Genomic DNA, 24299 nt, shown 5'->3' with positions numbered 1-24299 from the left:
TTATCGAGGGTTGTGCCATGGTCATGAAAAAATCTACCTCTTTCCTGGTTTTATTTTTTTGTTTTTTTGGTGCTTTGGATACTCATGTGGACTTGTCATCTTTCACTTTTTTCTGCTTGATGTTAGAGGATATGGGTCTGTGTAGACTCTCCCGTGAGGTTCTTCTAGCCTATGAATGAAAGTAGCCTTATTAGAAACTGATAAGGTTGTTGTGGATGGATTGTTCCTGTTGAAGGTTTCTAGCTGTACACTTGACCTCATCTATCATCATTGCGTTAGGGTTTGTAAGAAAGTGCTCTTCACTTCCCACACACTAGTCCTTGCCTGAATTTTGAAAGTTGAGTTCTTAGCAGCATTATTACGTGACTTTGGTTGTTGGGTTTCCCTTTTTACTTTCAAATTAGTGGCTAAGAGTGTTTCTACTGAATTGCTCTGCATTTAATCATTCTCTGTTAGGTATGTTGGTTTAAAATCTATCTTTATTTTACCTTGTCAAACTACATCTTGTCATGCATTTTTTTTGTTGAGTCTGACTAAATGTTATAGACTGAAGTAATTTCTGACAATTTGATCTAATTTCTCTTTTTCTGGTCTTCTATTATGTATTTGCCATCTTCTTTTATGATATTCTTCGCCCATCTTCCCTTTTCAATCTCCATTCTGTAGGATTGAACCTCTCCACCCATATCAGTTGTTCCTATGTATGCTTAACGTGTATTTGGCTTGACTATTTGGCAGTTATTTCTGGTTATATTTACTGATTGTTCTCCACTTGCAGGTGCTGCTGGGGAGTCAGTCACGGCTGGTTCATCATCACCCGCTCCAAAATTTGTTGTTTGACATAGTTGAGACAAGGTCGTGCTGATAATGAAGTCATGCTCTTGTTTTCTCAGAGGTCCTCAGGTTTGCTAAGCTTTTAGACAACGGATCCTGTTGGAGGAGCCGGTGATAGTTCAGCCAGGTACCAGCCAATGAAAATTTTGAGAGATCCCATTTGGAACCGGAGTTAATACTTCTTATCAGTATTGTAAAGAATTTTCATAGTTCATTCAGTGGATCAATTTTCCTAGAGTTCCAGTAAAGCAAGAACAATTTTGAGCAGCTTGTTTGGTTTCTACGAGAGAACTATTTGGCACGAGTCATCCTACTTAGAGCAGGGTTTAGTAACAACCTTGAGTTAAAGAGTAATCTGTTACTAATGAACTCAGAATCTGCTTCCATAGGCCGGCAGGCATAACGAGAATGAACTTGGGACCTCTCGCATACCACTAGACCAAATGCTTCTCAACTACAAAGGTTCAATTCCCTTTACCTGATCTATCTACACATGCTTCTTGGTTGTAGGCCTAATTAGGGCCTTTTCGTGCACCCAGAAAAGTAAAAGTGAAAGAGATTACACTTTCACTTACCCAAAAATGTTAGTGCACACACACAATGGAAAACAAAAGTGAATTCCAACCCTAAACCTAATTCATCCACTTTCACTTGTTCGCTCGATGCCGAACCCTCTCAGTGTCTCAAATCTTCTTGTTCTCCCCCCTTTCGACTTCGTTTTCCCTCTCACAACGACTAACCCCCTTGGATTCCCCTTATTAGGTATTTTATTTTTAATTAAATCAATAATTTTATTTCAACTCGTAAATATTATATTAATTTAGACTAAACTACAATCTATTTTATTTTATTAATAAAACTCTATTTAATTATTTATTATATTCATTACTATTAATACTATATTAATTTAATAATTTAAGAGTGTTAATAAAGATATTGTTAAAGTAAGAATTTGATCAAGTATCTAAACATTATAAAAGTGTATTTTTTTGTTTAAGTATTCTATTTTTATAATTAATTAAATCTAAATATTATAAAAGTGCACTATAATGTGAATTCTTGTGTTAGTGTGCACAATGTAAAATATAGTGGAAATTGGAGAAGGAGTTTATTAATAATATACTTTGATAGAATTAATCTTATTAAGATAGTTTTATTTAAATTTTTAATTAATAAAATAAAATAATTTAATTTAAATTTTAAAAATAAAATATTAATTTAATTAAATATAAAATTAATATATCTAAACAAACACAATTGATTTAATAGTGTCTAGATACTTTATCAAATTCTTACTTTTAAGATATCTAAATTATCACTCTTAAATTAGTAACTTAATATAATATTAAAAGTCATAAATTTATATAAATAAATAAATAAGATATTTTATTATATAAAAATATTTTGATAGATTAATAAATAATTACAAAATAAAATAAAATTATTAATTTAATCAGATTATGAAATTCAGCTTTGAGAGAGGGGGTAGTTTTGAAAGAGGCTGAAAGGAATTGATAATATTGTTAATTTAAGGTTTAGGGCAGTGAGAGGATGAACAGAGGAGAACAAAGAAGAAGGGTGAGAGACGGCGGTTAACAACGGTCGGAGAAAGGAGAAAACGTGGCTGAGACAGATTACACTTTCACTTGTTTTACACGGGAGCGAGTGAAAGTGAATTATACTGGTAATTTATTTTGGGAAAGTTTATTGATCCCTCAACATGCAATAACTACTGGCTCTCAGAGAATTCACTATTACTTCCAGAGTGCACTAACAGGCTTAAAGATTATGAATTTTTTTTTTTAACTGGACCAACTAAACCCACAACAACGACGGGGTTTTGGACTGATGCAGCTAAAATCTTGAAGGCCTAACCAAACCGACGTTGCCAAAATTCATAGGCTATATCAAAGAACCAATGGACACAAGGAAGCTCAGTAAGCAACATGACCCGCCGATTCTAACAGAAAAGAAAACCGGTCGTTGTTTTAGCTTTTGGAGCCTTAATTCTTGAAAATATGGCCAAAAAGTGAAAAAGATTAAGAGACTATCAAGCGTTGTAACCCATTACAAGTCGTCCAATACGTATCATATATTAAACAATACTAGTTTAAATTCAGAAAATAAACATTTTAAGTGATAGTAATAGGTTTTTTGTTGCTCACCTTCGAAATCTATCCAATTTCAGACCATTTTCACTCTTGGCACATAGTGGGTGGGATAGGCTTCAAGACACCTTTTGGAGGCATCCAATAATTCTAGTTGTCCTCAACATATTATTATTTCTAATACCAAAATTTCGATCAACAATTCTTAAATTAATTGAATAATTTCCGACAAAAAAAACCAAAATTACCATATATTTACAACAATATTTGAAATTTACAACCCAAGCCTCTTTGGGGGTTTCAGATATGTGGAAGCTCCCTTTCGCAAGCCAGCCATAGAAATCTGTTGTTGCTGCCTTGTCCTCTTTTTCCTCTCCTTCTCCTGCCTTTCCCTCTCAGCATCTGCCTGCTCTTTTCTCAGACTCTCCAACTCCTCCTCCATAACAGTCTTTTCTTCCTTCTGTTTCTTCTTATGCTCCAACATGGAAGTATCAGATTCCTTGACAGAAAAGAACATAGGACCCAACTCAGCTAACCACTGGGGCTCTACAGCACTTGCACATTGCATGTACTCCTTCGTTGTCAATATTAGTTCGTGATAAACCACATAATCAGGTGTGTATCCAAGACCATACAGAGCACTGCTTGGATGCAAATGGCATGGCATCCCATTCCTACAGTTCACATACTCTCCAACACCTTTCAACCTTGCAGCATTGTGAAAATAGGCAGAACATATGGCCTTTCTCACCACATCCCAATCATGGCTGCATGTTGTTAATGGAATTTTCAAGGTCTTCAGTATGTCCAGTAGTTGAGACCTCACTTCCCGCGCTTTCCTCAACCCTTTCACATGCAAAAAGTGATCATTACACCAATCTCCCCTATACTGGTTAGACTTCCATTGCTCATATACATTGAGCAGCGTTAGATGGTCAGATTCTGGCACAAAAAATTTCTCCCTTGCAGCATCACTCTCTTCTACCCTGTCCTTTGGCCTGAAGAATACAGATGGAACTGAAAGCATGGAAACAATAGTAAGCACCTCATTAAGACACTCAAGCTGCTCCCCCATCAAAAGCATCTTGGCTAGTGGTGGGTCCAATGGGAACTCAACCATTTTCCAACCAAGTTCTGTCAGACTCCCAACATTATTGAGTGCACCCAATACCCACAACTGGTACATGGAATTGAGAATGTTCTCCTGAGGGGGTGGGTCCATAAAGTCAAAATCTAGCAAATTTTCAATTTTAAGAGACTTCAGCAGCAAAACCACATTTCCAAGATTAGTACGCTGAATCTCTGGAACAGGATTAGGCAGCATCTCATTCTGGTATGCAGATTCCGTGTAGAGGCGATAACAAGTGCCAGGGCCAGTTCTCCCAGCACGGCCTGCTCGTTGGTCGGCAGCAGCTCTGCTCACAGGGAAGACCTGAAGAGCATCCATACCCATCTTAGGGTTGTACACTTTCATCTTACCATAGCCAGTGTCAATCACGTAAAAAATCCCATCAACTGTTAAAGATGTCTCTGCAATGTTGGTAGCAACAATGCATTTCCGGGCCCCATCCTCAGCTTTCTGAAATATCTTGGCCTGCAAGTCTGCAGGAAGCTGAGAGTAGATTGGGAGAATCGAGAGCTTGGGGACTGCCTTCTTAGTGCTAGACATGAGCTGCTCCATGCGTTCAGCAAGGGCATAACAGGTTGCTTCGATCTCATCTTGACCTGTCATGAATATAAGGATATCACCAGGAGGACTGGTGATGTGAACAGTCATAGCTTGCTTCACTGCAGCTTCAACATAGTCTTCACTTGGTGTCTTACTGTACAAAATATTCACAGGAAATGTTCGCCCGGGTATGTGAAATATTGGCACACTGTGACAAATAAAAAAATAACCTTTAGTAACTTTTAAAAAAAAAGAAAAACCTATTTCCCTCTTCTCCTGTTTCAAGAAGACTAGTTGTCCTAAGCATTTGTCATTTTTTTTGTAACACTCTTGAAATTGCTCTTCAGTACTACACTCTTTTCTTTCTTTTAAGGAGAACCCTGTGTAGCGGGCCCCCCATACAGTCCTAGTTTTTCAAGTTGATCCTTGAGCAACCAGTAAATTTACAAAGGCAACAAAGAAAACTCTTACCTTCCAAAAAAATTGGAGAACTTCTGTGCATTTAGTGTGGCAGATGTAACAATGAGCTTGAAGTCACGGCGCTGGGCAACAACTTTCTTCAGTATGCCAAACAGTACATCAGTATTTAATGATCTCTCATGAGCTTCATCCATAATGACAACTCTGGCACAACAAATTACTTTCTAATAAATTTCAGTTTAAAAACCCTAAAAATAACAAATATCAGTAGAAATGGAAAAAGATCAGTGAAAAAGGTTAATTTGGTTCAACAGCCTCCACACTCTAAACAATAAAATTTTCAATAAGGAACACTGGACAGATGTGAACAACACTTACTTATTAACCTTTCACTGCTTAACGGTGTAAGTTCTTATTATCTGCCAGCAATCACTGCTTAACGATGCAAGTTCTTATTATCTACCAGCAATTTTCAACAATGGCCTAATACTAAATTATTTCTTCCATCTAGTTGAAAACTAACAAGAACACATTATGCAAATGTTCCTTTTTGAAAGAGCATACAAGAAAACACACACAGTTCTTGCAACAAGCATGTCAAATATAAAACAAAAGTAGGATAGACTAGATAACAGCAAATCTGGATACCCTTTACTTCAGATTTTGGCGAAAGAGCAAAGCAGAAATTGTACCGGTATTTGTCAAGATCAGAATCCTTTAACGTTTCACGCAAAAGCACACCATCTGTCATATACTGCAAGAGTAAAAATAAAAACCCCAATCAGCCTATAGCCCTGGAAAGGTGGATATCAAAAGCACCTAATGAATCACCAGAAAAGGCACCTTATGTTTTAGAGCTGATACATCTTAAATAATATTAAACAACATGGATGTAACATGAAAAGGCACATCTAAAAAGCTTTTTAAGAGCTACATACATATTTCTTATAGAACTTTCCAACCATTGAAAAAAAAAAATCTGTTCCTCTACTTCTTTTGGTTTTAACACTTTATTCACTTCTCAAGAAAGCAAAAAATTTAACAAAAAAGTAAAACAATTTTGCTTTCAGAAGTAGAAAAGCACTACCCAAAGAAGATAAGAAGATTTGTCAAAGTAGCATAAAATGAAGGATGCACAAAAAGCATGAAATCAACTGGAAAAACAGCAAAGAAGGGTTAAGGGCAAACTACACAATGGAGATCAATCACATTTTCTTTTTGAAATGGCATCTAATCTCAATTACTAAAGAAAAAGTACCTTAATTAATGTATTTGGCCCTGTGACATCCTCAAAACGAATAGCATAACCAACTTTATCTCCAAGTTCTGTCTCCATCTCTTCACTAACTCGTTTAGCAACACTCATTGCTGCGACACGCCTTGGTTGGGTACAACCAACAATACCATTTATTGTATATCCATCTTCAAGTAAATACTGCCAAATATATATGCAGTTGTTAGAGCCAAACATATGTTAAAATCAAAACTTTTCTGCTCATGGAAGCTATTGAGATATAGAACTTGTTGTTATATTCAATCATAAACAATAGAGGCAACCCAACCTGTGTAAGTTGAGTGGTCTTCCCAGAACCAGTCTCTCCAACGACCACTACTACTTGATTCTCACGAACAACCTGATATTGCCAAATAAGATATATATTGAATTAGAGACACAGCATCTTAAACTACATGTATTGATTTTCACTTGTTCATGGTACAGGTCAGCACAAAATATATCACCTTATTAACATGAAGGACTTTTGCCTAAGTCAAAGAACAGATAAACACTAATTTCGAAATGAAAAAAAAAAAGAAGCAGTGTGAACAGATCCAAGCCGGACTGACCGGTTTACCCCAATTGAACCGGTCTCGGACCCTTTTTCTGGTTCTCACATGAGGAAAATGGTTTTTGGCTTAAAACATGAATTCCTGGTTGGTTAGTCTGGTCTGAACTTGAACCAATCCGGTTCAATCATTTTCTTACAAAGAAATGGTGAAAAAACTTACTAGAGAGAGGATTCAAAGCCGTGACCAAGTACTTACATTGAAAAAGTAGTAACAATCAACCGAAGACTAATTCATGTCTAAGTTCAACAAAATAATTTACATACAGAAAATAAGGTGGCCCAATTGGACCCGATCCAACCAATGGTTCACTCCGGTCTAACCCGATTGACCAAAATAGCCATCCTACCAGTTTCATGGCTGGTTCAGTTTTAATAACATTGAAAAAAAAGCCACATAAAAGAATAACTAATAAACAAAATAACAAGGAACCACTAAAACAACAAATTCCTCTCAAAATCAGATTAAACAAACAAAACTGGTGGCTGGAATTGTACGGGCAAAACAATAAAGTCACACAGCAGTACGATGGGGCACAGTCCACTTGTTTAATAGAGTGGGAATGAAGAACATGTAGTCAAAACTAAATAAGAAAAGATCAAATCACAAGAAGAGTTTGAACCATTTCTGATACGGACATTTCAACTTTGAAGCAATTATTTTTACAGAGAAAAATAATAGAAACAAAAAAAAGGTAAGTTTTGTACCTGTAGCAGTTCTTCACGAACAGAAAATATTGGAAGATATTGCCTTTGTTGTGATAGGGACTTTGACTTGGCAAAATCACTCACAGCTTCACCTTTCTCTTTCATATGTTGTGCAAATTTAGCGTCCTCCTTGAAGTCAATCTCACCTTGTTCCCCTACAACAGCTGTATCTGCATCCACCTGCCATTTAAAGCAAAATGAGATCGTTAATCAGCAACGAAATTCAAATGGCCAAAATAACATAGCAGAAATAATTATTTTGAGGCAATAACCTGCTCAGCTGTCTTCTCCACACCCAGGATATCACCAAGTTTGGATCCAGCAAGCTCCCAAAATCTCTGTCGTGATTTATTTTGACTCTGTTTTTCATGAATATCCCTCACCAAAGCAGATCCTTTGCGTGATATTATTGCCATATCCGATGTGGGATCTTTTATTGGCATGACTGGTTCAGCTTGTTTTGTGAAAACAACCCTTCCATCAAGGAATGGAGGCTTTGTATCTGCAGCAGAAATATAATACATAACACTAGTTAAAACTCGTATGATATATGACTGGTTCAGCTTGTTTTGTGAAAACAACCCTCCCATCAAGGAATGGAAGCTTTGTATCTGCAGCAGAAATATGATACATAACACGAGTTAAAACTCGTATGATATGTAAATGGTTCACAATCTTTTTCTTTTACAAGAGAATCAGTTAAACTGTTGACACACCAAGGGACACAATTTCTTGCACCAATTTACAACCACCAATAAGTTGCCTTCCACCTTCAACGGGCCAGGAAGCCTTTCTAGAAAGTTTCTCTAACCACAAAACAATAACTACTGCTCTTCCTCTGTAGGGCCAATCACGATCACAGGCCCAATTAAGCAAGAGTATTTTGTGATGTTAAAAGTATGAATAAATGGAATTAGTTGATCAGAACATAAATACTATGAATTAGTTGACGACTCAAGTGCATCATCTGCAGGTGATGCTTCTAAAAAGGGGGACACCTCAAGCTTGGGTGAACTAAGCTATTAACTGTTAACAATTGTAGAGAAATGATGATGAGTGGATTCAGCTCCATTATCCATCTTCTGATGGACTCACTGGAAGGCTCAAGTTAATGAATATATGGCCGATGAGACTCTACCTAACTGGAATCAAGATGAATGGCCCAGATAACGTTAACACGATGTGTGCCTTTCACAATGCATCACCCAAAAGAAAACACAGTTACTACCTTTATTCAATTTATTAATGACATACTATTATTCTACGTAACTGGTGAGGTTTTTATGCTGCATCTTCATTAACATAATCAATGGCCCAGAAAAATGTTTTCATGGTGTGTGCCCTTCACAATGCATCACCCAAAAGCATTATTAACAACATACAATTACAAACAAGCAGGTCCATTCTCACACCTAAAAGATCAATCATTTTAGCCCGCATAAGCCTACTATTAAGCCTCTCATAATTACCACGAAATTACATACCATGAACAAGGAGAATGACTTTGCGCTCTTCCTCATCTTCAAATTCAGTCTGTACCTCTGTACCTCTAACAGCACCAGATCGCATAAGTTGCCGATCTTCCCACTGAGCATTATCAGCAGTCATTTGAGATAACTTTTTGCTTTGTGAAAGGGTCATCCGTGTTCCATCCTTCCGAATCTACATTCCACAATGTTCAGATGCATTAGGATAAAATGAAAGGGGATGAAACTTATGCAATAAGCATAAGCATTTGTCAGAAGGATAATGAGCAAACTCAAAACTATCTGGAAAACACAAAATACGGTACCAATAACATAGACCTGTAACCTTTTCTCATTTTTGTGCCATATTAAATGTACATTCACAGCAACATGCAATACCCTCGTTGGCTTTTTCACATCTTTCTTTCTATGTTCTAGGTTAATAAACCTGTCTTATGAATCACTCATAGTACAAAATTCAACATAGTTTACCAGACCTGCTTCCTATCATGCACTTTGGCAGGGATGCAAGCTTAAAGATGATTTCAAATATCAAAATTTCCCAAGTTTCACTCATGATAAGAAATACATAATTCAAATTCTCGTCTCTTTTACCTACGGTTTCACCTCAAACAGCAAAGAATCAGATTTACTACTGAACCAATGATGAGTCCAAAGAGCTAAATATGACCCAGAGCACAGAGCTGCGTTGATGGATCCACAAATTCAATCATAGACAACTTCTTATCAGTGAAGTTACTGTTGAACGACCGATCAGGAAGGTCCAGTTCGCCCAGATCCTCAAGGTACTCCCATTGGCATTCGTTACTTAGTGCTAAATGAGGAATATTCAACATAGAGACATGAAGCAAGAAAAACCGTAAATACAATTATAGAAACAATAAAGTTAACCTTTGCTTTCTTGTATTAATCATTGGTGTCATCATTCAACCAGTTTCCTTTGTCTTAGTGTACAGAATAGGCAAGTGTTTCAGGGATCAGAAGACAAAAAGCTAAACATCCAACCAGCAAGACTAGTCATAGCAACAGCAAAGGTAGAAGTTACTGCAGTGCTTTTTTTAAAGAAATTTAGACAACTGTGCCATCAATTTGATAACAAGCAACTCTTACTTGAGAACTTCTACACATACCAGTCTCTTGGTTAACTCTGCCTCCTTCTTTTGGAAAGAAGCATCATCCCCAAGAAACAGAGATGAGCTATCAGCATCAACCATTGTACTTCCTTCTTCCCTGTCATACCTACAAGGAAGGACAAAAGCTTAGCAAAACCAAGTGAAGAATTGAACAACAAATCAGCACGTCATGAATTAAATAAGTGAAAACTATTTCCATGAAATTCAAATATTTTAGAAGTAATCAAACCCTCCCACATACCCAAGACCAGAAGAAAATATGAAAAATTGAAACTAACTTCCAGTTACATATTTCAAGGTCAAAACTTCATGATGCACCAGCAACTCAAGTATCCCAAGTGTGGAGGAATTGCCTGGTTACAGATGCTCCTGAAGGATAAATGCCATGGGCATTTTCAGTCCATTATTTGTTTATACACCCTTGCTAACATCAAACAAAAGGAGGTTGTAGATTGGAAATCCTTTTGACTTACAGAGATCTAGCCTGGGTCATTCTTTTGAACCATTACTTAGATACAAACCAAATTTTGGTCTACTGATATAAACCCTGAATGATGCATGCTAGTTGTCCCTCAGATTACTCAATTTGACTATGATAGACCCTTGATAACTCGGGTCTATACAAGAATGGGCAAGATGGGAATTAAGACCCAAAAGGGAGCATGGGAAAGGCCTTGGCTCCCACGGACGAGGGACTACCCAGAACCAACACCATTGTCCTTCCAAGGACAGTTAGTTGAGCATCGTACAAGCAGCAAAGGGAATAAGGAAGAGGAGGATGAAGAGGGAGGGGAAGAGAATTCTGGCACTGGGAGGACCTAGACCCTCGAAGTCTACCAGGTAAACTTCTTCTCTCTCTGTTGGGTTCCACCAGACTACCACTCCTTCACATCCCTACTTTTAAAGGTGTCTTTGAAAAATGGTTTTCACCTGAAAGCAGATGGTTCAAATGGTTTCCTACGAATATTTAATAGAAGCCTCTCCCCACATTATCAAATGCAAACAAACAATTCAAGAATGTCACTTACCATGCACGATCTGCATTGTAGTCCATTTCCAAGCGCATACTTTCAGTAAGCTCATGCCTGCCATCATCAGTTGTGGAGTTTGTGTCGAAGTAAGTCTCCTGAGAAGAAATGAAAAATGCAAAATTAACATTTAAATCAAAGATCAACATCAACAGAGAGGCATCAACCCTATCAAACTGAAACTATTTCTTCAAATGGTAATGCACAGTAACATCGGCTAATGGAGAAAGATTAAGATCGAGAGAGGAATTGGTATGCTTAAAAAAATTAAAAAATTAAAGAAAAAGTTGTACTGCATAGTTGGTAGATTAGTAGAACTTTTTGCAACAATTTGACCCCAAATTTAGGTAGTCAAGTTCCAGCAAAAGCATAAAATGATGGCTTAGAAAGACCAGAAAGAAAATAACCTCCTCTTTACTGTACTAATCCTTTCGACCACTATCATATTGCCCTCTGTAACCAAAATGTGCAATGAAATCAATTTTACTAATTTTAGGCTCATCAACCTACTAGTCTCAGTATCATTCAACCCAGTACAAATTGTCCATGAATAATGAGTATTTTTTCTGTACACATCAATAGTAAAAAGTAGAGAAATAACGAATGGTGAAAAGTGAATTATGCAGCAGATGAACAATATGAAAGATTAAGGGGTTCCAAAATTTTCAACATCTAATGAGTAAGAGAGATGACCTTGCGATAAAGCATGCATAAGCATCAAACACAGTTATTGTCTCCATAATCATGGCAACGGCAGTGTTCTTAGTAGCTAAGCATTCATATCAAAATGGTATATCTAGCATCTGATAGTGACATCATACAATTTATTTTGAATGAACTACAACACAAAGACCAAATTAGTCCTCCAAACCAATATTGCAAGTAAACATTGCCAAGAAAATGAAACTACCCTGATCACTCGTTGTTATAGTTACTTATCTAAATTCAAGCAAAGTAGCAAAAAGATCCATATCACTGTGTGTACAACGAAGGTATGAGAACTAGAACCAATAAACACCTGTGAATGTGTACCATCAGCAGTAAAGTTAAGTTGGTGTGACCTTCTTCGTTGGCCAGTATCAGAAGCTTTTCTTGACATGCCAGAAGCACGTATTGGAACAGGAGATGGGGCAGTATGATCCCAGGGAGAAGGTGAACGTCCTGCAATGTTTCCAGTATTGTTACATGCGATGTTTAAAAAACTTAAATAAAAAGATAGCATGACTTTAATAAGGTCAAATTCCAGTCACCTCATACTATTAGATTGGAGTAGCAGTTCCAGCCACAAAATATACCTGAATAGGGGGTATGACCACCCAACCATGGGGACACGAATCGTGCATCAGGTGATCCAGCAGCAAGCATTGGAAATGGTGAGGGACGGTAGTGCCTCCCAGCCACAGAATGACTCTCATGGTGTGGAGTGCCATCTGATTCCCAATTGTCATCATCCCATTCAGATTTACCTGTATATTGCATAAAAATTCGAATGTCGGAATCTATTGCTGCAGAGCTTGATCCGAAGTTTGAAAATATTATTATAAAAATACAACAAAATACATATATACCAGATGCTCTTCTGGGAGTACGATCATATTTTCCTCGCTTTCTATCAGGCTCCCCACCATAATTCCTTTCATATGCATATCGCTCTTGTGATTCTCTTCCATATGAACGTTCCCTATAGTTGCTACCACGACTTTCACTCATCCTAGAGCTCTCGCTCTTAGGAAAGTCCCTTGATTCTCTTCTTTCACTGCTACTATTGTACCTCTCATGCCTACCTGAACTAGGAGAATGAACACTTCTGAAACTTGAAGGATCCTTCAAATGAAAACAGGAAAACAAAAAAAAAAGAGAATCACTACCATCTCATTCAATGGAAGATGCCACAAGCTGTGAATATTAGATAGGCATTACAATGTTCGCTTGTCTTCTAGTCCTACGAGGCCCCAACTAGGGTGTGGGCATCAGATTGAGTCAGCCTAATACGGGACAGATTAAAGGCCAAGCTTTTTGTGTTTCATCAGGTCTAGAACTTTTAGCATATTGGCCAAATACCAAGCATTGGTATGAAAACAGGCACTATGTATGTGTTGGAATCTTAGAGAAGGTGGCCTATGAAAAGAGCCACCCAGTGCCTAAGTGAGAGCTATCACGAAAGTACGTGAAAATGCTACCTAATCTAGAGTGAAAACCATCATAGAATGAGTCATGGACATTGGCACAAAAGCATGGTGGGTTATAATTATCCTATCCAGCCCAACCTGAGGTATGGGAATCAGGTCGGGCCAACCTAGTAATGGATACATTTAAGAACCTAGTTTCTTCCATGTCAGCAGCTCTAAAGATTTTGGCATTCTGATTAGGTACCTTCTTTTTTTTCTTTTTTTTTTTGTGTGTGTTTGCATGTGTGTTTCAAACTGCAGTCCCCACTTGATTTTATGTCAAATGATGACACTAATATCCTTCGGAAATCCCAAAAAAATAACCATTAAGGGCTAAAAAAGGAATAGTACTCCTAATCGTCACACCACCAAATATATAAGACTGGTTGGGTAAAGAAAAAAGATAATTAGCAATCCAGAAACAGCATAGTAGAGAACTGGTACAGATTCATCTGACACTGAGGCCTTCTAAGGTTAACACTATAAATTCATGAATCAAACACCATTAGGGATTTAGTGGTTCCAATTTATTAGCTAGGAATGAGCACTTAACATTCAGTTGGACACACTCATGAGAGAGGATGACACTACGAACATTTGTAAATTCATGAAATCTAGAAATTCTAAGCAATGGGAAAGAACCTAGCATGGATGAAGTCTTCAACATATAATTCTACCCAACATAAAGCATGTGAGAAAAGAAAGAAATATGTTAACAACAATCATAGGGAGTCCAGTCTCATAAGCTTACTCTAGAATAACGTCGTTCCTTTGAGTTCTGAATAACATCGATGTTACCACGGTCTCTTTCTGTTGTGGAAGTATGTTCTGTAACAGTTGAAACTACAGAGCATTTCTGTTAGAATGATGATAACCCTATGCGCTATATATAATAACAAGTATCAACAAAATGAAGATTGTAAAAAAAACTATATAACTCTCTCTATTGAAAAGAGAGGACAATTGATTTGAGGAGTAAAGTTACAGCAAAATTCCTTCATGCAAAATTTTCCTAAGAGAGTAAATTTCTAACTTTTCAGACAGGAACTGAAGGGTATATAGCAAATATTGCTCTTTTACTTTCTTTTTTGAAACAAGATAAGCATTGTAATTACCTCATATAAATCCTACAATTTTTTTTCTTTGTTTAAAGAATTGAAAATCTGCTTGTTTGAACACCAACTATGTCTAGAACGCTTAAGCAGGATTTAGAACTCAATCAAAGAGTATGAATATTCATACTCTTAGAGAGAAAAACAGCTAGGTCAATGCCCCTAGCTAACATAACAATGCAACCCTCCAATATTGTTGGACTCATAAATGATCTTGCTTTTTAATCTCTGTAGTGGTAGCATTTTCTTTCTTTCCTTTTGTCAACATTTTTTACTTTCGTGTATTATTTCTTTTTTTGAAAGGCCTAATAAAATTAATATATATAAGAAACCAAATAATGTCAACTACATATGACCAAATAGTTCTGTTAAAAAGATTGAACCTGGTTTCATCCCAAGATGACTAGCCATTTAGGAGAGTTTATTCCTCAACATTATAAACCAATGATTTTCATAACATTCCCACTCACCCTCCCCCTTACCTCTAAGCTTACACATACAAATAACTGGCCTAAGAAATGGACAAGGCACAAACTACGCTTAGGTCCAAGTAGAGATGTCCTACTTTGATACCATGTGATTAAGTCCGATAAAATCCCCAAATAACTAGTCACTCAAGAGCCCTATTACTCAAGATTATAAACCTATGATATTTCTTAACATTTATCTATGCAGGACTATTTCCACTAACAAATCCAGTAGCCTTACCTGAATTTGGTGTCTCAGTAAAAGAAGCTCCCCGATAATTCCGACGAACACGGCTATGCTCACCTAGAGATGAATTACTCCCCACATCATCTAACTCAGAGCAAGCATATTCCCCTTCCTCATCAAGTGAATTTACGGCCAAAACACTCCTCTCCTGAGGAACCTTAAACACACCTCCAGTTTTGGACTCTCGCTTTGCACTGGCAAGCACATCCAGACCTGCCCAGGACATAGCACTAAGTAGGTCACCAAATGTGTAATAAAAATTTTATTTAAAAAACTTGATAGGAAGTCTCCACAATATAATGAAATTAATAATCCTGAGCAAAAGGAGGCTAAAGGACAAAAAGGGATGTTGTGAAAGAATCGAATTCAAGAAATAACTGGACATGAGAATAATACAATTTGTTTTTCTTTTGAATGATAAAAATTTATTTGAAGAAAAAATGGACATCCTAGCAACAAAAATAACACGGAAGCTCTAACACAGAAAAACCTGCAAGATCAGAGTGTGGGCCCAACACCACATATAAACAGGCTCCGCATGAACTATTAGTATGAAATTTTTCAATAATTTTATTTCAAAGACAGTAACGACCTCTTTTATTTGTCGTCTCAAAAAGGCAATTAGTACAGACCTTGAATTGTGACACTTAGCATGAACTTTCTTTTTTCAAATTTTCAGAACATACCTAGAAGGGATTTCTTCTCAGGTGGCTTGAATGTCACCCTGTCCTTGACAGGAATATGCAAACCTCCTTTACTAGGTTTCTCTGGTTCTAATAAATCCGTGGTTTTATCGATGTCCATTATTTCTTGAACTCGCACAAAGCCTGAAAAGTCACAAACTGAGTCAAAAAACTTTTACTACTGTACTATTTCAGGAAAAAAAATTACTGAGAAAAATATATTGGGGAGAGAACATGATCAAGCTAGAACCTGCCGCACAATAAAAACAGTTTCAAGATATCAGATTCAGATACCAGAGATACTCTTAAACAGAAGGAAAAAATTTAAGGATACATCATTTCAAAAATCTAATAAATTCTTTTAATTATTTAAAATCACAATACAAGAAATCAATAGGAGAAAAGTAAAGAAGATCTGGGAGAACTGGAACTTCCTGATTGGTTGTTCAACAGTAACTTCACTGATAAGAAGTTGTCTTTAATTGGATTTGTGGATCCATCAACGCAGCTATGTTACTAATGAACTCAGAATCTGTTTCCATAGGCCGGCAGTGAAAAATTAAAAGCACGGGGCATTCCGAGAATGAACTCGGGACCTCTCGCACCCCAAGCGAATCATACCACTAGAACAAATGCTTCTCAACTACAAAGGTTCAATTCCCTTTACCTGATCTATCTACAGATGCTTCTTAGCTGTACGCCTAGCTAGGGCCTTTTAGTGCACCCAGAAAAAAAGTAAAAGTGAAAGAGATTACACTCTCACTTACCCAAAAATGTTAGTGCGTGCACACGATAGAAAGTGGAAGTGAGTTCCAACCCTAAACCTAGTTCATTCACGCCGTCTCGCGCTCTCGACCCTCTCTACTTCCTAACCCTCATCTCTCTCTTCTCTCGTTCTCTGCAGACTTGTTGTTTCGCACTCTCGACCCTCTCTGCTTCCCAACCCTCATACCCCCCATCTTTCGCTCTCTGTCGGCTCGCTGTTTTGTCGTGCCCTCGACGTCGAACCCTCTCGTATCTCAAATCCTCTTGTTCTTCCCCCTTCCTACTTCGATCTTCCCAACCCCTTCGATTCCCCTCATTAGGTATTTTACTTTTTTATAATTAATTAAGTCAATAATTTGATTTTAACTCGTAAATATTATACTAATTTAGACTAAACTACAATCTATATTAATTTATTAATAAAAATTCTATTTAATTATTTATTATATTCATTACTATTAATCTATATTAATTTACTAATTTAAGAGTAATAATTAAGATATTATTAAAGTAAGAATTTGATCAAGTATATGAACATTATAAAAAGTGTATTTTTTTGTTTAAGTATTCTATTTGTATAATTAATTAAATTAATTATTTAATGTTAACTGTTAATATTATATTAATTTTGTAATTTAAGAGTGATAATTAGGATATTGTTAAATTAAGATTTTGATCAAGTATCAAGACATTATAAAAATCTAAATTTTTGTTTAAGTATTCTATTTTTTAAATTAATTAAATCAATAATTTATTTTTTAACTCATAATTATTGTATTAATTTAGACGAAACTATAATCTATCTTAATTTATTAATAAAATACCCTATATAATTATTTATTATATTTATTACTATTAATACTATATTAAATTAGTAATTTAAAAGTGATTATTAAGATATTGTTAAAGTAAGAAATTTATCAAGTATCAAGATATTATAAAAGTAAATATTTTTGTTTAAGTGTTATATATTTTATAATTAATTTAATTAATAATTTTATTTCAACTCATAATTATTATATTAATTTAGACTAAACTAGAATCTATCTAAATTTATTAATAAAATACTCAACTTAATTATTTATTATGTTAATATATTTTAATATTACATTAAATTACTCATTATAAAAATAACTCAATTTTTTGTTTCCACTATATTTTCCATTTTGGACACTAACACGAGAAAATACTTTCTAGTACACTTTAAATCCAATACACTAACACGAAAAAGTAATTCACATACACCATTGAAGTGCACTAACCCCCCCTAATTATCCGATCCCGTTTATAAAATGACTGTCAATACTATCCCGGACCTACTAATCAAATACATATTAGGCTTATTGGCTGCTACGTTTCCCTGTGTCGGCTCTATTAGCCGAAACGGGGTGTATCGTGCTGGGAAAATTCCGAACAGTATCGGCCGAGACACGATACGCATTGGCGATAAACCCATCCCTAAATAACATCGGAATTTACTACCGTCTTTTCGGAAAACAAAGCCCTAGAGACTTTTTCTCCTCTCTTCTCCTTTCCTACTTCGTACTGCAGCATTGGTAGAACTTCGAGCAATTTCAGTAATGAAAATTCTCAAGCTCGTTGCTGATGATTGACCCTACTTTGAAGACTATTAATGGCCCAAGCATCTCCGGCAAGGTTAGTTTCTTTCTTCAGTTTTTTGTTTTCTCGCACCCTTTACTTTCCTTTTCTGTCTCTGTCTCTGATAGCAGAATCATCTTCTCATGTCCTAGTTTTTAATCTATTTCTTGTTTTCAATTAATCCAACGCCCTGTAGTCAGTCAGATACAACCTTCAATGGAAGTATTGTTCTACCATCTGCTTTTTTGTGAACCTTTCCTATGACTCCTCAATGTGGCTGGGTGGATTTTACCTTGTAACTTCAAAAACTTCTAGCAGAGTGGGGCGGAAAGGGTGCAGTAACTTCTAGCCCTCTGGGCCGGAGAGATATGGGTGTGAGTGATGAGATGAGCATTGATAGTACTCGGTAAGGTCGGATACTGCCTAGTCCTGCTGACCTCTGCCTAGACGATACGTGTTATGGATCCAAAATTTGTTCTGAAAAACTAAAAGGACATGGTACACGACCTGACATGACCATCCATTTCCTATATTTGAATACATTCTAAATTCTGTTACAAAGCGAAATCTTTGATTTTGCTGCTGTCTGTCTTTTATTAAGGTTTTGTTTCGGGTCTGTTTGGTTTGCACGCGTCTTAATTTCATTTCTCGAGCGAGCCCTTTAACTTACTACTGCTTCAATTTTGTGGTGTGTACTTCGTTCAGAAATTGAACCTTATCTGCTGTGTTCATGAGCTATACTATTTCGTCTCTAAGCTTGTTGGAATGCTACTTCTTTTGTCTTAATTTTCTCTTCTCTCTGATTTCAATAATCATCTGTTGCAGCTATTGGATTGCTTGAAGTACTTTACAGTAGAAAGGCAATGGCTTCCTTATTTAAGGTAGGATTGTTTGCACTGTTTGAAATCAATATTTTTTCTTGCCATGTATTGGGATTTACGTAATTTCTGTTCACAATGTTAGGATCCAACCAAGCTTTCAGCCTATCGAGACAGGAGATTTCCTGGAACACAAGAAGAATTTGAGCATGCGCTTCAAATATCAACAACAGTTTATATTGGAAATATGTCATTTTACACTACAGAAGAGCAAATCTATGAATTATTCTTTCGAGCTGGGGAGATAAAAAAGATAATCATGGGTCTTGATAAGAACACCAAGACCCCGTGTGGCTTTTGCTTTGTCCTGTAAGCATTCTAACATTATAGCCGCCTGGAAATGGTTTTGTTTGAATATTGGTTATCCGTTTTTCCATATGAGTGGTTCATTTTCTTGGCTTGTGATTAGTTTTCCTGTCATATATGATATCAGAAGGAATGCCCCTTCTATTTAGAAAAAAAAAAGCAAGTTTTGATCAAGTCATTTTGTTCTACATTAACACTGTCAGGCTCCCCAAACTCCTACTCTTGACTCTGCAGCTGTAATGGCTTACTTTTGTGAAAATTTTGTGCAACCATTACTTAAATAGTGATTGAATCAGATACTACTCTCGAGATGATGCCGAGGATGCAGTCAAATACATCAGTGGGACCATTTTGGACGACCGGCCCATTCGTGCGGATTTTGATTGGGGATTCCAAGAAGGAAGGCAGTGGGGCCGTGGGCGAAGTGGAGGACAGGTTCCTCATTTTTGTTTGTTTCTTTTTATTCTCATTTGCTCCATTTTTTTCCTATTTTCTTTCTCAGTGCTTGGTCCTATTGTGCTTCGATGTGATAGATATTTCTCCTTGCAGGTTCGAGATGAGTACCGTACGGATTATGATCCTGATATCCTTTTGAAAATGGTTGCAAAGAATTTATTTTTGATCTTTCACTATGGTACACAATGAAATTAGCATGTTTGGAATATGAGCACTTAAATGCCGTAGAAGGAATGTAATTGCTCAAGTACAATTGGTTGTTATAAGTGTTGATTTCATTTGGATTTGAGAAGCAATGACACATATAAGTAACTTGGTTATCCTGACTCTGATATAAACTAACCCACCAGATTGGTTCCTGTGAGGAGCATTGAGTCTACATGTTAATATTTGGAAGAGATGCAACAGCTTTACTGATTTGGGAGCCATCAAACCTTGCTTATAACTGAAGTATGAATTGATATATGTCCTTGCTCGACTTGGATAGTCATAGTAAGAATATCTTTTGATGGACTATGAACTGCATCTATTGCTGTTCCAGTCTCTTAGGCTGTCTTCTTGAAATCTAGAAAATTTGTTGTAGGAACATATTAAGTTATTCTTTCTGTTGTGGGTGGTATTATACATGAAGCTTTTTGTTTCTGTCATTCCCTTTCCTTAACAAGTAACACGCAGAGGTGGTTATGGGAAATTGGTTCAGAGAGAGTTGGAAGCTCAGAGACATTTGGTGGATTATGGTGCTGGTTCTTTGGGTTTTCAATCAGCAATGCCACAGCATTGTAAGTCCTGAAAACAAGTGTTTCTTTCCATGGTCAGAAGTTTCTTACACGTGCTTATTACTTTGCTTTTATTGGTAATTTCAAGTCGAATAGCTTAGTATATTTTAATACACAATTATACATCAAAAAGTGGCCAGACCGAAATTCTCTCTTTTACTTTAATTTCTTCTCATCAACAGGTATACTTTACCTAATTGTCAAACTTGGATATAAGACTGTTTGTTTTTTGCCCTCATGGGAGAAGTTGACTAAACAAAATATTGACAGAAAATTGTGGATTGGGCCTTTGGCTCAACGGCTTTCTAGTGTGAGGTTTTGGGCTCAAGTTTCACCTGGGATATTGGGTGTAGTGTGTAATAAACATTCCAAAAAAAAAGTTGCTGGTCCTGTTTTGTTTAACATTAAAATTTTTGGATGTGTGCATTCTCAAAAACCTTTTTCATTGGTTAGGCAATGAGAAAGTCATCATTGTGAAAACTAGCAACACCGCTTACAGTTTGGTATGTAGAAGAGTGAAGGATGGCAGAACTTCTTTGTTAAGAATTCAGATTTACGTTCTTTACCTCTGTTTCTTTATTGAAGGTATTTACTATAAAGAAGCAAATGTAATCAATCCTCTCTTGAAGACAAAAATTTCTTGCTGGTTGATGGGGGCATGTTTTACAAGATGGTCACTTGGATTTATGATATTAAATGATACATGAAGTATGGAACTCGTGTAGGGTTAGAGCTGGTTATGACTCAAGAAATATCTTGGCAAGCACATTCTAGGTTTCTTATTTTGCTATTGAAAAAAGGAAAGCTTCAAAGTTTCTTTTCACCGTGTCTGAGCTTTCTGGAACTGCCAGATCTTCCAGGAAATCTTCAGATTTCAAAGACTTGTAGCTTATGCAACTTCTTTTAGAGCTAAGCTCACTTTTTGCATCTATTTCATTCATGTGGACTTGGTGTACGCTTTTTCTGCAGACGGTAGACATGGAGGAGGCCATGGGCATGACCGATCCCACAGATATGGTAGAGGCAAGTATTCTAAAATGAAAATTTCCTTCATCATTGTCCATTCATGGATTGTAACTGCCTTCTGAGTTTTTACTAGACTTAAATAAATCAATTATAAAGTTGGATGATATGTATTGGCATACTTGATACAAATCCTGATTATGCAAACAGATTATCAGCGCAAACGTTACCGGGAGGATGAACTATCTGAGGTGTCAAGGAAAAACTCAGATCACGGATCGAGGAGAACCTCTGATCAAGAAACTCGTCCTGTAAGAAAAGTGAACCTTATTTCTCGAGAATGTTTAACCTTTGTCATTAAAAAAGAATGGAAGTTTATATCCGGCTTAATGTTTTATTTGGCAACACAGGAGAAGAATCCTCGTTTCCGTGAGAGTGGAGACACTGATGATGAAGATGATGATGATAGGAAGAGAGGTCACTAGCCAGATTTCAGGGATTTTTTTCACTTTTTTCCTTTTCTGTAACGCTTGTTGTTGCCTGTGACATTGATTCCCCTTTTGAACAAGCTGGATAGTCCCAAAGTAAGAAGATAAAGTTGTTTCTGCCTATGCATTTTGTCAGCATTCTATCTTCTTATTGACATTCAACCTCCTTTATCACCAACTCAGTTTCTGAAAATAACTCGCACGATTAAACAGATCCACCAACTCCGACGGAACGATAGCAGTGATGACATATAAAAACTGGTACCAGGACGGCCATGTCAAGTATCTTCTCCCCTCGCATGCGGCCTTCACGATAGCCCTTGCGCACCCTTCTACGCTCGCTATAGGTAACAGACCCACCGCTGCCTGCTCATCATTCAAAACTTTAATTAGAGGTGATCGCTCGTAATGACAAACCCAGATAAGAACATGATCAGTTTTTCTTTCTTTCATTCAATGGTCTGAGCTGTGAAATGGTAATTTAATTAATATTTGTCCTGCTTACATCTTTTGCTGCTGCATCGAGTCCCTCTTTCCCACCCTTGATCATCCCCTTGCCTTGTGTCATCTCCGACTGGATCCACCCCGGGCAGACGATCGTTATTCCGATTGCGGAACCGAGTTCGGTTCTTAATGCCTCGTAGAACATGATCAATGCCGCCTTACTTGCCTGAATCAAAGATGCACGGGGAGAGGTCAGCAGTAAGAAGAGTAGAGGTAATTTTTGAAGATATGAATATTGATTGTACAATACACTGTAGAAAGAAGAACCAGTGACAGGCAAACGGCCGCCGACGGAGGAAATGACGACCACCCTTCCGCCGCTCCTACGGAGGTGCGGGACGGAGTAATGTGTGATGTAGACAGAGCCCCAGAAGTTTATATCCTGTAGATTATTGAGTTTAAATGGTTAGAAACAGAGACCTTTCGTCTTCAAATTGTGAGCAGCAGACGTACCATTATCCTTGTGAAGCGAGTGATGTCGCCGGCCTCTTCGAATGGACAGTAGCAAGCGATTCCAGCATTGTTTACTACGTGATTTACTGCATCCATCGGAAGTCTCTCAGTAACCGGGGAATAACTTGAGCTTGGAATCCCCAGAATACCCAGAAACTGTTCGTTAATTTATTCAAAAAACACAGATGAATTTAAACATACAGAAGGATTAATTTCTGTGGTGCCCGGGATTGCTTATGCATGATAGTTTGACAAAATATTGGCCAGAAATTTATTCATAATTCTTACACTTCCCAAAATGGGTCACTGCTTTTTCGACAACTTTCTTACAGTCCTCAGGTTTCGAGACATCCGCCGGAACAACGATGACATCAGGAGAGCCGGCAGAACGGGCCTTCTCCCCAACTTGAAGAAGGGCGTCTTCCCTTCGCGCTGCAAGGACGAGAAAGGCTCCTTTCCTTGCATATTCGTATGCTAATTGCTGAGAAAATTACCCAGAAGAGAGTAAAAAACAACGAAGGAGAAGAAGAAGCGCCATAAATAGATCAATATCGTATCGAAGTGCCTATCTAGCTACCTCTCCTATCCCAGAGGATGCACCAGTGATGAGAACCACCTTTCCCCTCACTTCCTCCGCACGAACTGCCAGTATCAAAGAGCGGAACACCTTGAAGAAGAGAAAGGGCGAGAGCAAGACAAGGAAATTGAATGGCAAAGGAGGAACGAACTGGGTAAGCGCCATTGTGAACGGTGAGTGGTCTCTCTTCCTCTCTCTTTATCCTCGTCCGTCTTTTAAAAGCTCAATAAGCATAGCATCAGCAACAAGGATTCTGATCTCTCTGACAGTCCTTATGGTCAATCTCTTTATGAATATTAATGGCAACAAGGAAACGTAATGGTAGAATCCAGAACCACATGTGAGAAGACCGGAATCCCTGGAAGCTTGTGAAATTCAGCCTAAAAATCACCAAAACTAAAAGAAGAGATGAAGGCTGTCGGTGGGTACAGGTATCGGTGGACAAGTTTTCAGCAGTAATTGAGAATATGAGAAGAAAACTAACGTTAGGTTCAGATCGCAGCCGGCAAGTTTTCACTGTCACAAATAATAATTGAAATTGTTTGTCATCTCTTTGTCTTTGATTTCATCAGTCTTCGCGGTAGATCACCTATGCTTATATTGGTTTTTCCTTGTAATTTTTTTAG

General features: G+C 37.1%; 3 protein-coding genes across 3 annotated transcripts; 1 reads left to right on the top strand and 2 right to left on the bottom strand.

The window, feature by feature from the left end:
* Positions 1–3000: 3000 nt before the first annotated feature.
* Positions 3001–16962, bottom strand: LOC137952886 (pre-mRNA-splicing factor ATP-dependent RNA helicase DEAH7). The gene is made up of 17 exons (XM_068799991.1): positions 16676–16962; positions 15912–16052; positions 15220–15438; positions 14151–14242; positions 12800–13055; positions 12527–12697; positions 12250–12392; positions 11232–11329; positions 10201–10309; positions 9068–9245; positions 7856–8085; positions 7584–7763; positions 6594–6665; positions 6290–6466; positions 5724–5785; positions 5083–5235; positions 3001–4819 (listed from the first exon to the last, which is right to left on the bottom strand). The coding sequence occupies exons 2-17, from the start codon at positions 16027–16029 to the stop codon at positions 3217–3219; spliced, it is 3861 nt and encodes a 1286-aa protein (XP_068656092.1). The 5' UTR covers positions 16030–16052; positions 16676–16962; the 3' UTR covers positions 3001–3216.
* Positions 16963–18169: 1207 nt separating this feature from the next.
* LOC137952877 (nuclear cap-binding protein subunit 2-like) lies at positions 18170–22266 on the top strand. The gene is made up of 9 exons (XM_068799980.1): positions 18170–18329; positions 19098–19153; positions 19236–19459; positions 19753–19891; positions 20006–20039; positions 20584–20691; positions 21658–21711; positions 21862–21962; positions 22062–22266. Exons 2-9 carry the CDS (start codon positions 19136–19138, stop codon positions 22134–22136), a joined length of 753 nt encoding a protein of 250 aa, XP_068656081.1. The 5' UTR covers positions 18170–18329; positions 19098–19135; the 3' UTR covers positions 22137–22266.
* Positions 22267–22303: 37 nt separating this feature from the next.
* Positions 22304–24050, bottom strand: LOC137952870 (11-beta-hydroxysteroid dehydrogenase A-like). Its single transcript, XM_068799967.1, has 6 exons — positions 23674–24050; positions 23385–23577; positions 23097–23182; positions 22894–23025; positions 22645–22809; positions 22304–22505 (listed from the first exon to the last, which is right to left on the bottom strand). Exons 1-6 carry the CDS (start codon positions 23836–23838, stop codon positions 22311–22313), a joined length of 936 nt encoding a protein of 311 aa, XP_068656068.1. The 5' UTR covers positions 23839–24050; the 3' UTR covers positions 22304–22310.
* Between the last annotated feature and the right edge of the window lie 249 nt (positions 24051–24299).

The sequence above is a fragment of the Aristolochia californica genome, unplaced genomic scaffold (assembly GCF_029961685.1).
Source record: "Aristolochia californica isolate CCGP_79_NKW_82.1479 unplaced genomic scaffold, dmAriCali1.0.hap1 SCAF_1, whole genome shotgun sequence".
Lineage (NCBI taxonomy): Eukaryota > Viridiplantae > Streptophyta > Magnoliopsida > Piperales > Aristolochiaceae > Aristolochia > Aristolochia californica.
The sequence above is the reverse complement of the archived record's forward strand: the minus strand, read 5'-3'. Positions and strand labels throughout refer to the sequence as shown.

Excerpts from the sequence above, each read along its gene's own strand:
- LOC137952877 (XM_068799980.1), top strand. Across the intron at positions 19,460-19,752 it reads TGTGGCTTTTGCTTTGTCCT|ATACTACTCTCGAGATGATG; the intron begins GTAAGCATTCTA and ends TGATTGAATCAG. Across the intron at positions 21,963-22,061 it reads CTGATCAAGAAACTCGTCCT|GAGAAGAATCCTCGTTTCCG; the intron begins GTAAGAAAAGTG and ends TTGGCAACACAG.
- LOC137952870 (XM_068799967.1), bottom strand. The coding sequence starts at position 23,838 with ATGGCGCTTACCCAGTTCGTTCCTCCTTTGCCATTCAATTTCCTTGTC. Across the intron at positions 23,026-23,096 it reads CTCGCTTCACAAGGATAATG|GATATAAACTTCTGGGGCTC; the intron begins GTACGTCTGCTG and ends AATAATCTACAG. Across the intron at positions 22,506-22,644 it reads TCGATGCAGCAGCAAAAGAT|GCAGCGGTGGGTCTGTTACC; the intron begins GTAAGCAGGACA and ends AATGATGAGCAG.
- LOC137952886 (XM_068799991.1), bottom strand. The coding sequence starts at position 16,029 with ATGGACATCGATAAAACCACGGATTTATTAGAACCAGAGAAACCTAGT. Across the intron at positions 6,666-7,583 it reads TTCGTGAAGAACTGCTACAG|GTTGTTCGTGAGAATCAAGT; the intron begins GTACAAAACTTA and ends TGGCAATATCAG. Across the intron at positions 6,467-6,593 it reads AGACCACTCAACTTACACAG|TATTTACTTGAAGATGGATA; the intron begins GTTGGGTTGCCT and ends TATATTTGGCAG.